This window comes from Mustela lutreola, chromosome 12 (assembly GCF_030435805.1).
Source record: "Mustela lutreola isolate mMusLut2 chromosome 12, mMusLut2.pri, whole genome shotgun sequence".
Lineage (NCBI taxonomy): Eukaryota > Metazoa > Chordata > Mammalia > Carnivora > Mustelidae > Mustela > Mustela lutreola.
Window position 1 is genome coordinate 35719740 of NC_081301.1, and position 15307 is coordinate 35735046.

General features: G+C 51.0%; 2 protein-coding genes across 2 annotated transcripts; both read right to left on the reverse strand.

Moving 5' to 3' along the window:
- Positions 1–8074: 8074 nt before the first annotated feature.
- Positions 8075–13704, reverse strand: SPAAR (small regulatory polypeptide of amino acid response). Its single transcript, XM_059141699.1, has one exon. The coding sequence runs from the start codon at positions 9266–9268 to the stop codon at positions 9035–9037; it is 234 nt and encodes a 77-aa protein (XP_058997682.1). The 5' UTR covers positions 9269–13704; the 3' UTR covers positions 8075–9034.
- Positions 13705–13853: 149 nt separating this feature from the next.
- HRCT1 (histidine rich carboxyl terminus 1) lies at positions 13854–14873 on the reverse strand. The gene has a single exon (XM_059141698.1). It carries the CDS (start codon positions 14856–14858, stop codon positions 14325–14327), a length of 534 nt encoding a protein of 177 aa, XP_058997681.1. The 5' UTR covers positions 14859–14873; the 3' UTR covers positions 13854–14324.
- Positions 14874–15307: the final 434 nt, after the last annotated feature.

Sequence of the window (15307 nt, forward strand, 5' to 3'; positions counted from 1 at the left end):
TGCAGGGTGCCTGGGAAACCCAAGCAGATTCTGCACTGAGCATGGAGCCTGACATGGGGTTCGATCCCATGACCCTGAGATCATGGCCTGAGTCTAAATCAAGATTGAGCCCCATGTCAGACTCCATGCTCAGTGCAGAATCTGCTTGGGTTTCTCTCTCCTTCTGCCACTCCTCCTGCTTTCTCTTTCTCCCTCCTTAAAATAAATAAATCTTTGAAAAAAAAAAAAAAAAGGGAAAGGAAAGGAACTTCTCTGAAGCAACATGTACCCTAATGTCCAACTTGAAGATGTTTGGGCCATGCTCTCAAGTCAACGAACATGAGTGCAAAATGAAGGAACACTTTCTACATCTTGAACGCTTGTTGCAAAGAAATTATTAAAACTACCAGGTGGACTATTTCATGCTTTGTGTTTTTAAAGTTCATTTTGTAAATCGTAACTTAAATATCAAATATTTGTGGTGTTCCCTTTCCATTTTTTAAGTGGTTTTCTTTGGCATTTATTTTGTGTTATCAATCCCTTCCTTTTATCATTTTCTATACCCAGAGTATGCATCAGGGAGAGATCATTTTTCATGTTATTGAAATAATATTGTCACAGTATATTGGTTCATGAGGATAATAATATAAAACTGTATTATTTGCTGAAAACTTCTGAAACTTTTAGTATCATATGATCAGAAAATTATTCAGTTTATTGTTACGGTCTCTCATTTTTAAAGTGTATAAAAGTATTATGAAAGTTGTGGAATGATTTATTGGGGCCCCTAGGTGGCTCAGTGATTAAGCATCTGCCTTTGGCTCAGGTCATGATCCCGGGGTCCTGAGATCGAGCCCTACATCAGGCTTCCCACTCAGCAGGAAGCCTGTTTCTCCCTCTCCCCTTACTTTTGTTCCCTCTCTCACTGTTTATCTCTGTCAAATAAATAAATAAAATCTTTTAAAAATATATTTTATTTATTTGACAGAGAGAGAGAGATCACAAGTAGGCAGAGAGGCAGGCAGAGAAAGAGAGGGAAGCAGACTCCCTGCTGAGCAGAGAGCCTCACCCCAGGACCCTGAGATCATGACCTGAGCCAAAGGCAGAGGCTTAACCCGCTGAGCCACCCAGTCGCCCCTAAATAAAATCTTTAAAAAAAAAAGATGTGGAATGATTTACAATGTCAGGAAGCTTGAGAATTCCCAGAAATTCTAATTTGTTGTTCCCGGCTATTGATGTTAGTATCAGTTGGAAATCTGGAAACATTACTCTGGATAACTGATTTTCAAACTTTTTAAAGCAGCCAATCTTTACTATCAAACAAAGCCCACCTTGGAAACAGGAGATAAAAAAGATATAAAAGGAAACTCTGGCTGAAGGAGAAGAATTGGCAGATGGGATTCTGTCCCCAAAGTTGCGACCAAATTGCTGAGTGACTTGGGGCCTGTCACTTACAAGTCTCTGCCTTGGTTTCCTCACTTGTAAATTTTAACTAATGCTGCTCTACCTGGCCCCTGGCTTGTTGCAGGAGGCAGCGAAGATGATGCTCAGAAGAGCTTTGCAAACTTGGGACACCCTGTAGAGGGTTAGGTGCCAGACCGATAAAGGACGTCCACACACCTGGTACAACCATTGTAATACGAGCCCAATGGGGAGATCAGACTGGAACTCCAGAGGCCACCCATCCTGGCCACTTTCCTAGACTCTCTGCCAGTGCCTGACCTTTTTAAGAGCTGGAGCTTCAAGATATAAACAAGACCTTGAATTTATAGCGGAATCATTCTACACCTAGTTGGGATCAGACAGTAGAACACAGAAAATTGTACTCCTCACATGAAAGTGATGGATTATAAAAAAGGGGGTGTGAATTGTGTGCAAGTTCAGCTAAATGGAAGCCAGGAAGTAGCATTTCAGTCTGGAACTACCATAAGATGTGGAGGAAGATGTCAGTTCCCTTCCCTGAACTTCAGGTCTTCAGAACTATCACATCTGTAAAAGGACAGGAGCGCCTGGATGACTGCACATTTCCATGAGGTTTCATGATGTCCCCATTCCCTGGCTGAGCTCGCCCAGCAACAGGAATCAGTTTTGTTTATCTGCGTCCGGAATGTTCCTGCCAAGGGCAGCTCTGGCATTCCTCAGCCCAGAGAGCTCTTTTTGCAAATAACAGCTATTTTCTGAACAGTAGCAGTAAAGATTGCTTTTCTTAACCTTTGCACCGTTTTTAAAAAATATATCATTACATGTACTAAAAAGCAACACATGCTAAAGTAACCAAAGTCAAAAGTAAGTTTCCTCCTCCCAGCAAACCTTTGCCCCCGTGGTAATCATATCCTTCCAGACTTTCCATGTGTATATGTATATGAATACACATAAGAGTAATTTAGGAGGTTTTTGTTTTTGCTTTTGTTTTCTTAGGGAGAAGGGGTGTTTATTTGCTTCCCCCACCCCATTTCATGGGACCATTCTGTAACTTGCTGTTTTTTCTCTATTTGTACTGGGCAGTTTCCAAGTTAGTACATTTTTGTAATGGTTATTATTCAGCTTTGTGGATATAACATAATAATTCCAATAGGAGGGCGCCTGGGTGGCTCAGTGGGTTAAAGCCTCTACCTTCGGCTCAGGTATGATCCCAGGGTCCTGGGATCAAGCCCCGAATCGGGCTCTCTTCTCAGCAGGGAGCCTGCTTCCTCCCTCCCACTCCGCCTGCCTCTCTGCCTACTTGTGATCTCAGTCTGTCAAATAAATAAAATCTTTTAAAAAATAGTAATAACAATAATAATAATAATAATTCCAATAGGGACGCACATGTTTCTCTATTGATGGATACTTTGGTCTTTATAATGTTCTCACTTTCAAAATAATCCTCTAAAAAAAACAGTAATACTGTAAGACCATCCCTGGACATACATGTTTGCACATATGTGTGGGTATTTCTGTGTATTGGGATGGCTGGAGATGCACATTGCCCGACACACAGAGCCCAACAACCCATGTTTTTACTCTTAGCCTATTCCCAGCATCTGTAAAGCATGATTTCTATCTCCACGTCCCTGTCTGTAGGGTTCTCCTACCCCCTGAGCCCAACTGCCTTCTTCTGATTTTCAGATGCCACCTGACTCAGCCAGGACTGGGGTTACCTAGAGGAGCAAATTCTAGCCTTAGTCTTGATGAGCAATGATGGTTAAGCCAAGGGTGCTTTGCTGTTGTAACCCCAAAGTCGGTGGCTTAAAACAACACATTATTATAACAAATTTGTTATGTAGATAACAAACGTCCTGTCTTACAGTTCTGGAGGTCAGAGTCCAAACTGGGACACAGGGGGCTCGAGTCAAGGTGTTGGCTTCCTACCTGCAGGCTCTCAGGGAGAATCTGTTTCCTTGCTTTTTCCTTTCCAGCTTCTGGAGACTGCTGGCATTCCTTGGCTGGTGGTCCCTTCTCTCTCCAAGTCTTTCTCTGACGGCTCTTGCTTCCCTCTTCCACATTTAAGGATCCTTTTGATTGTGTTGGGCCCACCTGGATGATGCAGGACAACCTTATTTTGAGGTTTTCAGCTGTGATTCCATCTGCAAGAGTAATTCCCCTTTGGATGTAATATGACATATTCGCAGGTCCTGGGGATCAGGATATGGACACATTTGGGAGACCATTATCATGCCTAGCACAGACACCAAGAGCCTGGCGTTGAGAACAGAGCCCACATAGGAGACTCCTAAGGAGTTTAGATGTATGTCTGAGAAAAATCCTTCTGGAGTCAGGCAGGCAGTGGTGGGGTAAGGGCAGGGAGGTCAGCTGGAGGGTATTACAGTGGTAAAGCTCGTGAAGGACAGCAACAGTGAAGCCCTGTTCACGTGTGGATTTCCCTGGATCTCTTGCTCTGAAGAAGAAATAGGTCTTTGCCATACCCAGTCCTAAAGAGCAGCCCAGGAAGTCTCACCCTGATGAACAAGAGTGGAACCTCAGCCCTGACCCAGCCCACAACAGCCTCCCTGTGGCTTCACACCTGCAGAGGTACAGGATTCTGTCCTGTTTTGTCAAAAGGAAGTCACAGAGCTGGAAGAGCCTCTAAACCCAGATGTCAGAAGGGGCTCACCCCTGCCCGGCTTTTCCTCCACATTCTTGACCCTGCAACCAGGGAGGTGTTCCTCTGTGGGATAGGCTGGATTCTGGAGTCAGTGGGCCATTAAATAACATGTTTTCCGGAAAATTACCTTCCTTAAAGGAAACCACTTGTTCCAAGGAGTAGAAAAGGGTCATTGTGCCTTGCCAGGCCCCTACTCTCCTTAGGACACGGCACAAAGTTTCTGTCCGGGGAAACCCAGGGCAAATTAGATCCCAAGTGCTCTGGCCTTCCCTTCATTCCAAAGATAGCAAATGGGTCTGCTGACAGGTGGCCGGAGGCGAACCCCATTTATGGATGAAAAGGACAGTTTAGCTTTGTGCCTGTGGGTTCCTGCCCCAGCAGTGCTATAAGACACTGGGTCCGAAGTGCCTCGCAGTGGGCAGCTAGGTTCCTCAGCTACAAAATAAAGGGGATGGGGTAGCTATGAGTACTGAGAAGATCTGTAGAAAGCCTGGAGCTCTGCGCATAGGAGACGTTGAGTAAGTAGGAACAGGTAACAGCAGTAGAAGGAACAGAGAGAATGCTGGATTTGGAAACTGAGTTCAAGTGAGGCTCCACCCCAGATTTCTCAGGTGACCTTGAGCAGCACCTTCCCTTGCTGCCACCAGATAAACACTCCTGGCTTTGCTGGCATTCTGGTGTCTCTGTCCTTGCGCTGCCACCTCCCCCCCTGGGACACAGAGGTGCTTGCTGCCAGCCTGTTCCAGAGCTTTCCCTCCCCGCCCCCCAGCTCGCCCCTACACAATGGGCTGCGCTGGGCAGAAGGGCAGGAGCACTGGGGCTGCCACACACCACACCACACACACAACACACACCTCACGCACATACACACCCATGCCGCACACATCACACACACACACTTCACTCTCACACCACATAGCCCATGCATGCATGCTCTGGCACCCACACACTCCACACACATAAGAGAAGTATGATTATAGGAGCTGCTCGTCCCTTCTCTGGGTCATCCTTCCCCACTGTCCTACCCCAGCTACCCCATACCCATCTTTCAGCAGATGCTCCTGCTTCTCTGAGACAATGGACCATCTGGCATAACATGCTCATCTCCCTTCTCCCCCAGACAGGCAGACACACAGCAGTTATCCACATCCCTGAACATCTTTCCCAGCACCATTGCTGCATCCACACACCACCACCTGGGCCTGACCCCCCCCCCAGACCCCCTTCCTGAGTTCTGCCTCCCAGGCCCATCCTGGGGAGCCCTCTGTGGGTCTTTTCCTTGTTGCCGTACTGTTAGTGTCTCCCTCTCTAATCCTCCTTGCTCAACACATGTTCAACCTCCCTCCTATTCCTAAAAATAATAATCACCGTTGCCTCAGTGTGGTGCCATTTTGGCCAAAATACATGGCTCCTCTTCCCTTCAAATTATCTTCAACAGTAACCTCGCCTTCCTCAGCTCCCATTGATCCAACTGCCCCTGCACACAGAGCCTCTGCACACATGCATGCACCCTAAACACACCACTGTAGGGCCACTCCCTTCACTCCACTCAAACTTTCTCACCAAGGTCACTGTCAACTCTCATGTTGCAAAATCCAAGGTCTCAGCTCTGTGCTCACCATCTCCAGCTCCCCCACCCCCGAAGCTTTCAACCAGCTGACTCATCCTCTCTGAAAACCACTTTCTCCCTTGCAAGGTTGCCAGATAAAATATAGAACACCAGTTAAAATAGACTCTCAGACAACAAATAATGTTTTAGTATAAGTATGTCCCACATATTGCATGGGACATACTTATACTAAATACTGGTTGGTTGGTTGGTTGGTTGGTTTTTTCTATCTGAAATCAAAATAACTAGATGTCCTGCATTTTTATTTGCTAAATCTGGCAACCCTACTCCCTGCTTCTCTGTCCCATGTGCTCCCCACCTTCTTACCCCTTCTTCAGCTGCTCCTCCTCAGCCTCCACCTTAGGTCAGCCTGCTCCAGGGTGCTGGCCTTGCCTACCTTCCCTTCTCAAGCTCCTTAATCTCTGGGACAGCTTCTCCCACACCGTTAAGCCCAGCTCCACTCACGGCTGGCCTTGCCCAGAGTCACAAAAGAACTTTTCTCTAGCTCCTTTGTAGCAACAGCAGATTGCAGTGTTGGTGGGGAGGTGTACGTATGTGTGCTTGGAAAGACTACCTGCCCAGCGCAAGGAGCAAGGCTGCCTCTTTGTTGCCTTCATCATCTATTGCCCAGAAACATGCTGGCCAGATGTGGCAAGAAGCGCTTCCCTTGGGAGCTGGCTGTTGTCCAGCCTCATTTCCTCCCACTGAGCTGCCTACTCCCTGCCCCCACATGTTCTCTGAATCACCACTTGAGCTGCTGCCTCTGGAACACCCTTTCCCAAACTCTCCCTGTTGACGTGCCCTCTTTTCTTCGGGTCTAGCTCAAAAGCCACCTCCTCCCAGTTTCCCCTGGATCTCCCAGCTCCCCCTCCCTTGAACACCTGAGTATGTTATCTGCAGCCTTGTCCAGGTCACTAAATTAGGAGTTCACCAAGTGCTGGGACCGTATCTGGTTTTGACTCCCATGTTCCCTAGGCAGAACCTGGTACACAGTCAGTGCTCAGCCAGTGTGGATTGAATAGAGAAGTGAATGACTAAATATGAGAAAAAGTGACAGAATGAATGAACAAATGCTTGAGTAAGGAAGGAAGAAGACTTATTGAGCAGATGGAGTGGATGGAAGGATGGATAGATGGATGGATGGGAGGGAGAATGGATGAATGGATGGATGGAAAGGAGAATGGGTAGGTGGGTGGATGGATGAGTAGGTGAATGGGTGGATGGTTAAGTGGGTGAATGGGAGCATGTGGGTGGATGGATGTATGGATGAATGGGTAAGTAAGTGGATGGATGGATGGTAGATAAGTGGGTGGATTAACAAGTGAACAAGTGAGGAAAACTCAGGGCTTGACAGACTGCCCATTGCCTGAAGAGTGAGGTCAAGCTCTCCACCATCGCTTTGTTTTCAGAGTCACGTGATTCCAGCCTGCAGACCTTCCTTTCACTGACCCAGAGAGGTTGTGACCATGCAGCACAGGGACAGAGCTCCAGGCCTGGGTCCTGATACTTGGGTCCAGCTGAAAGGCACCTGACCTGGACCAGAGCTGACTTTGCTCACCCCTCCCAGACCCTGCACTTCTATCTCTGCCCATCTGGAGCTTCCATGCCCAGGTATTTCTTTGTGTCTAGATATGCTCGCCTACCTCTGATATCTGGGCACCTCTGAGAACAGGCCCCTGCTGAGTTCTGAGAAAGGCACCACCCAGGACCCCTTCAAGGAAGGACTTCAGGGTCAGCCTCAGCCACAGAGCTTCTTTGCCGAGGTCAAAACTTGGGGGACAGGAATGGGGGTGGGCAGCACTCAGAGACCGAGCAAAGGCAGAAGGTGTGTATTAAGGGCCTGCATTATAATTTGACTTTTTCCTCTATCTAGTCCTGCTTTCTCCACCCTCCCCTCACAGATGTTGACCCCTATAAACATCTTATACCCTAAGCTTTGTCTCAGTATTCATTTGTGGGGAATGCAACCTGCAACAGTTCCTTTCCACATGCATCTACAAAGGCCCTGTTTGGGAGCTTTCAGGTCCAGAGTGACCAAGATAAGCTCCCAAGAACTCCTGTCCCTGGGCTGTGCCTCTCCCTTCCCCATATTCCCCTATTCCATCCCTCTCTGCCAGCCTGACAGTCCCCCTGCCCCCCTTCCCCCCACTATACCTCTGCAGCCCCAAGCCTCTCTCTGAGAGTCCTTTCTGTGGCCAAGATGGCCTTTCTAGGTACCTTAGAGCCCAGACGTTTATCAGGGTCAGTTTTGCCACCCTCAAAAAAAGTCCTAGGAGAGCCATCCATTCAGGGCTGAATGGAGACATATGAGCCAGGAGACCCAGAAGTTTGCACCCCTCAAAACTGCACTCTAAATATGGCACAGCATTTATTTCCCGGTACAGAAAAAAAAAAAAGGCAGATTTTCTGTTAATAAAAACTGAACATCTCTTTATTTGTGATGAAAACAAGAGCTTTGTTACAGGTTCTTTTGATGTAACATAACATTTTAACTTATTTGGGATTATCTTTCAGTTCATGATTTTTCTATCAGTCCTAATGACACAAGGCATTCACATTCTCTAATAGCACAAGTGACCTATAAGAAGACAGTAATATAGTCTCATTCAAAGTATGTTTCAAAGTCTTCTTTCTGGCTTTCCTGTTAATCAAACAGCTTGTACTTTCTGTGACCATGTTTTTTTCTCTTCTGTTTCATTTTGTAGTTTTCAACACTGGCTCTTGAGAAACCTATATAAGGATATACATTTTCAATTATAAAATAAATTCTTCGTTCCCAAGGAAGCAGTCTTTTGGTTGCAGAATTGCAGGTCTAATTTCAGACAATTGGCAGGGGACAGGCCTCAGGGCTGAGTTCTGTGAATTGTACCCTGGCAAGGAACCAAACGACTCCCTCACCAGAGCATATAAAAATGTAAAAATGTCCACTCCATGGCACTCTTTCTTCTGGTGGCAACAGAAACAGTTTCACCCACATGCTGGGGTAACCTGAGTGAACTAACCCTCTGTTCCTGATAAACTCCAGTCATACCGTCATTAGTCCGTATAGCTGACCCCCATGCAATCTGACCCAGTCACTCACTCTTCAGGCCTCCCCTAGGCCCCATCCTGTGGGAAGGGTCCAGCTGAGTTCTCAGGGGTCAGAGTTGAATTCCACCTGGTCCTGGCCCTGCAGATCTACCAGGCTGGCGGGCACAGCAAGCTGGGATGGGAGGACACTAGGAGTTTGCCGAATACAACAGGCAGGCAAGGCCAGGAAGGCCATACTTGGGAGTAGTGGGACAGCAGGAAGGCTTGCTGGTGGATGAGTGGGTGAGTGGGTCTGACCCACAGGCAGAACAAATCCTAGGAACTGAGAGGCCTCACATGAAGGTCCAGAAGTCCCGGGCACCCACCGCCGCTGCAGGCTGGGCATGGCGACCCGGGCCCGTGAAGAGAGAAGCCTCCTGGCGAAACGTGGCCACCGTGAAGCTGTGGCCAGGGCCCCCCTGAGGATCCTGGGCCCTCGAGTCACAGCTGAAACAGCACAGGAGGCAGGTGATGGCTACGGTGACCACAAACAGCACCGCCACCACTCCAATCACTGCTGTTTCCATGGCCCCGCGCAGCAGCTGCCCGGCTGAGCAACCAGGGGTGTGTCTTAGAGTCTTAGCTCCCCATCCGCACCAGGGGGTTCTGGGTGGTAGCAGGCACCCCGCTCTTGCAGCCGCGCTCCTTGTGGGCTCCTAGACAGATGCCGGTCGGAGGCCCTGCAACACGGCCCCACTAGGCCGTTGGGCGCTCCGCATTGCACCAGTCAGACCTCAGTGGGTCTCTGTTACTGTTCTCTAAGCCTCTGGCCAGGATCCCAAGAGCCGTGGTCAACTCCAGTGGCAGGTCCTGGAAGAAGAGCTAATCCTGAAAGATGTGAGCTCAAGACTCCCCGGACTTGGAGGGGCTGAGCAAAAGGGAGCGGAAGGCTTTGCTCAGAAAGAACCTTGCCGACCCGGCCCTCCAGTGCCGCCTACCCATTTCAAGAGAGTTTGTCTGCTCAGACAAAAGACAAAATACTCCAGGATGAGCCTGGGCTCCTCCCCTGCAAGAACCTTGAGCCCGGCCTTGAGTAGGCCTATCTGCCGCCTCCTGAGCTCCTGGTCTCAGGCAGGAGGCAGGCAGGCAGGTGGGGAGGAGGGCAACGTCAGCCCTGGGCCAGGTCGGGGTGGGAGGGCTGCACCGTCACCTTGAGGGCCATGGGGCCTTCGGCGGGGGCTGCAGTCCCTTCCTACATGGGACTGGAAGAGGGCTGTTTAGAGAGGGCGGGCTACGCTCCCCCCAGGACCTGACCCGCTCCAACCACTAACATCCGGGCTCCTTTGCCCCGCAGTCCCTGTTCCCGAGAAGCCCTCTTCTGCACGGCCTCCCCCAGTCCTCCCCGCCGCAGGCTCACTCGGCCTGCTGCCCACACTCAGGTGCTAGGACCACTTACCCCGGGCTTCCCCGAGTGACAGCGCTGGCTGTAGGCGGTGCCATGGCCTTCTGACCCGGGGGCCACCCCACGGGCCACCCCACGTCACACTCATCCCTGGGTGCTACAGCCTTTGTCCTGCTTCCGACAAGGCTCCGGGATGTCTGACGAGCTGTGAGCACTTACTGAATTCCTTCCTCCGATTGTGTGGGCCCCGGACCCGCACAGCTGCCGCCGGCCCCCTCGGTGACTGCACTCACCCCACCCCCACGCACACCCACGCCGGTCCTGCCCTGCGCAGTCGCAGTTGTGTTCTCCGCTCAGCCCTTCCGGGTGAAGGGTGAGTCCGGCCTGGCCGCTGAGTCAGCCAGGAGAGCTGCGTCCTCTCCCTCAGTCACAGCTCTTCTACAGCTAACCCCCTGCCTTACCCTCCTTCCAGAAAGGAGGCTCTACCCAAACTATGAGGAATAGGATAGAGAGAAACAATGCTTCCGGGTGCCAGACACAGCCAGGCATTAGCTCATTTAATGGTCCAGCAACGTTGGCAAGTGATATTGTCTACATTTCAGACAAAATGCAAATAATCAGAAGTTAAACCACCTGCCTGCAGCCTACTGCTGATTAGTCGTAGTGATAACAAGAGCACCAAATGGCTGAAGGGGAGGCTTCCCTCCTTTCCCTCCTAGCTCAGCGCTCTTCCAGGGTACCACAGGGCGAAGGAGCAATCACCTCTTTCTGCGGCTTTACTGATCGGAGTGCGAAGACTCAGAGAGGGCAAAGGGCCAGCCTGAGGTCACACAGCCTGGGTCTTTTGCAAGCTGTCCAAGGCCCCAGTGAATTTTCTTTAGTACCAGTTTTAGGGAGATGCTTAAGCACAGAAAGAGTGACTACTGGGACTCCATGAAGCCTGTCAAACTCTCACTCGTCCTTTTTCCAGGAAGCGCTCAGGGCTCTTCCTCTGTGTGAGCAGTGCTGGGCAAGCTGGGCCCGTGGCAGGAAGCTGGACACCTCGAATTGTTGCTATTAACTGGGGCAACCAGAGCAAAGAAGGAAACATGAACCAATCTGTGGTGTGTGGTTTCAGACTGAATTACCAAAAGCAATTCACCAATTCAGGAAGTAAAAGGCACCAGAGGAATCGGGTTTCAAGCTGAGTTATTTGTTCTCTGACTTCTGGTTTGCCTGTTCTTTGTGGATGCAGAAAAGTGGGAGGCCATAGATGTATGCTTTTCAGCAGTTTTAAACTGGAATAAAGGGCAATTGCTCAGCCCTCTTCTCTTCCGCCTTCTATGGGTTTCCTTATCTGATTCTGAGATTTGGGGGCCCTTCCTTGATTCATCAGTAAAACAGGCCTTCTGGTCTGTTCTCACAACAGGCATTCAGTATTTGAATGGAGGCTGGTGGCACAGTGAGAGGGACCTGGCTTGTGTTGTGAGGACAGGCGCGGTCTGCTCTGAAGGCCTCTCGGGGTTTCACCTCACACAGGCAGTCTGCCATGTAGAATAACCAACACGGCGCCTCAAGCCCAGGGCAAAAACAGCAATCTCATAAAGAAGGACGAAGTGTAGATGCCTTCACCATAGTGCCTGTTCCGTCCATCCCCCCACAGCCTTGTGTCCTGTGACAAGTGGCAGCAGCAGAGTCAGGCAAGCTGGAAAGATCAAGACAGCCATATGTGTTTGCCCACAGCTCAGAGATGTTCGTACTAAGGGTTTTTTTCTGGGTATATTCTCTTCTTCTTGCGACTATTGTCATCCTGTGACATACAGCCACTGCCCGTGGACCCCAGATGCCAAAGGACTCCCCAAGATAACTATAACAATCACTTAGATACACACCCATATACACCATCAGCAACTGATCAGAAATAGACCACATCCCACGCTTTCCCTTAGATTAACAAGGGCAAAGATGATGACAGACATCCAAGAATAGAAAGGAGAGAGCTCTCCCAGAGACTCCAGGCCACACTGAGGAAAGGCAGGCCATATGAGTCTTGGGGATCCACAGAGAGATGAGGGAGAGGGGATGTTCAAGCCAGCAGGCCACACATATCCTTCTGTTAAATGTTTCCCCCTTCTCTAACCCCCCAACACCGGGGATGGAGTGGGAACCCAAGCTCCCTCAGCAAGACCCCAGAAGCTCAGAGGCTTAATCCTCTCAGGGCCCTACTGCTATACTTGGTGTCCCTACAAGCCCCAAGTTTTTGGCAGTGGTTATTCCAATCATATTTACTTTTCCAGAGAGCACAATGTTCTGAGAGTTTTTCCTGAGCATCTGTTGTGTTGGCTGGTTCTGCACTGGGGGCTGGGAGCCCTCAACGTTTCTCAGATCCAGGAGGGCAGGGGCCCCCTGAATCCTGCCATAAATCTTGGGAGAGGAAGAAAATGTGATCGTATTCCAACAGAACTAGAAAAATAAATACGAAAAGCAAACTGGAAGCCTATGGGAGGGAGTGACAACTTCTTCTTGAGAAAAGACCCAGAGAGGGGAAGGTACGAAGTGCTTTCCTGGGGCCAATGATGGAGCAGCATGGACAGGACTAAAGAAGCAAGGGGTAGGAACCGGATCAGGTGGCTTTGAATAAACAACCGAGAGACACAAACTCTCCTCCAGGGTGATGAGGGGTTTCAGCAGATCCCTCAGACCATGCACAGACGCTTCAGAAAGGGCAGGGCTGGAGGGGGGCAGCAATCCAGGCTGGAGAGACAAGCTAGGGCAAACATGGGAGTGCAAGAGGGAAGGAGGATTTGAAGGACACGGCAGAGATAAAATCAGCAATACCTACTGACCCAGAAATCTAGTGTGGCTGTCAGTGTGAATCTGCCTCCCTTTCCCCCTCATACCCCTCAGCCCTCACAGAGACTCCACTGGGAAATAGAAAAGAAACAGGATGTTCTATTCCAATGAGTCACCAGGCCCCGGACTTTCTGGCCTATTCTCAAGCCCCTCCCCACCACCTCTCCTGGCCCCCAAGGCTCTCCTCCCTCCACTTCCCACCCAAGCACAGGCTTGGGCCTCAGAACAAGATTTCCTTCCTCCCTGTGGAATTCTGCCAGCTATTCATGGGATATTTGAAACATGCCTCCAGGCTTTCGCAAGAAGGAGTCTCTGCTCTCCCATTTTAGGGATGAGGAAACTGAGATCCCGAGGAGGCAAGCGCTCTCCCAAGGCCACCTAGCACCACCTCCTCCAGTTAAAGAACCTCTCCACCCCTCTGGTATACACAGGCATCCATGGGCACAGGGAGCAGAGACTCAAAGCTTGGATAAGAAACCCTGACCCAGTTACCAAGGAAATATTTAATTCAACACAGCCCGGAAAGTGGGGCTTCTGCAGGTCCCAGAGCTCAGTCTGCCCTGGAGATGGGCTGGGAAGATCGCTGGAGCCCTTGGGGGCCAGCTTGGGTGGCCTCATCCCTCTTCTCCCTGAGCCCCTGGACTGTCCCACAGAGGCCCAGAGCTCCCCCTGGTACACAGAGAGCCCTCTCTGGGCGGGGCCACATGCAAACCCTAAATCCTCCCTCAGAGCCTGGGTCTGGAGCTTTCTTTCCCTACTACCCTTGGAGCACCACAGGTCCCGCCCAAGTTCCCCCAGCGCACAACTGGCCCTCCAGCACCAGGCAGAAGGCACCTGTGTCAAGCATTCACTTCTTGTCAGAGACGAAGGTCCCAGGGCAGTGCAGACATATGCCTGGCTGCTCCCTCTCCCACCTGTGTTAGTCAGGAGCCTCTTCATGAAAGCTTCTTAGCGCGTTTTATTTTCTTGCATCAAGGCATAAGTGAATTGACCTTGCAGCCTCATATTGCCTTCTCTCCAAATACAAGGGCATTGCCGGCCCCTCCCAGCTAGTCCCCTGGCCAGTACATCGGAAGACAGCCCTTCAGAAAGCCCTGAACATCTTCTGTGCGTCCACGTGCACCGACATTCCCTGGGAGTTACAGGCACCAGGCGACATCTGTCCCCAAAGGAGACCCCTGCTCTCACCCCGTTACCCTCCAGTGTGTGCAGGGCCACCCCCAGTGGCCCTCGGTTCTCTCCTCATCATACCAGGGGGCATAGTATGCAGAAGCAGCCCAGTAGGAGTGGGGCACCCTCCCCAGCGTTTCCTGCAGGGAGGCGCCCCTCTGCAGGGGAGCACAGGGGCCCACAAGTCCAGAGTCCCAGGGACAGTAGGTAGGGCAGGCCTGGGCTGCCATTCACAGGTGTCAGCGGCGGCCTCGGTGGGCATGGTGGGCGTGGTGGTGGGCGTGGTGGTGGGCGTGGTGCTGGTGGAGGTGGTGGTGGTGGAGGCCCGCATGGTGCGTGTGAGACATGTGGCCAGGATGATGGAAGTGGCGAAGGTGTCCCAGGTGGCCCTGGCGTGGGAAGAAGCAAGGCTGGGCCCAGCGGACGCGGTTTCTCCTGGCAGCCGGTCGGTTCCTCTCCACATCCACCCGGAGATCCTGCTGTCCGCGGCACAGGCAGGCGGCCAGCAGCAGCAGCAGGAGGATGGCCACAGCAGCACCAATGATCAAACCCACGAGGCCTAGCATCTGGAAGCTGGACGGTCCTTCCATTCGGCAGCTCCTTGCTGCTTCCTCCCCTTCGGCAGCCTCTGCTCTGCCTTCACAGTCCCGGGACCTTGTTGTCTCGGCTCCCGCGGACTGGAGAACAGCCAGGGAATGTGGGCGCAGCCTCTTTGGGCCGGAGCTGCCTGCCAAGTGTGAGGCCAAGCGACTGTTAACTCTGAGGAGGTCCATGGGGACACTGGGTGGGAACAGAGGAGGCATCAAGCAGGGCTGTGGAAGGAAGAGCCCTGAGATTGGGGACAAGAGGTCCAGGCCCCCCATCTCTGCCACCTGGCCAAATGACCAGGCCAGCCCCCTTCTCTCCCTGGCCTCAGCAGCCGCCACTCTTAGATAGGACAACATAGCAAGTAAGAATGTGGGTTCTGGAACAACACAACTCATTAGCTCTGTGACTGTGCACAAGTTACTTAACTTCTCTGTGCTTTGATTTCCTCATCTGCAAAATGGCCAGTAAGAGTACTTTCCCGCATATACAGGGTTTTCTAAGGACTCAAGGGGTTAAGATTTACAAAGTGCTTACTAGTCCCTGACACATGTTTTCCCTCAATATTACTGCAGTGGAGTGTGGCCCCCGGGAGACCTCAGCCTTTGTGAGTCTCTGGCTCCCTGTCCTGCCACCC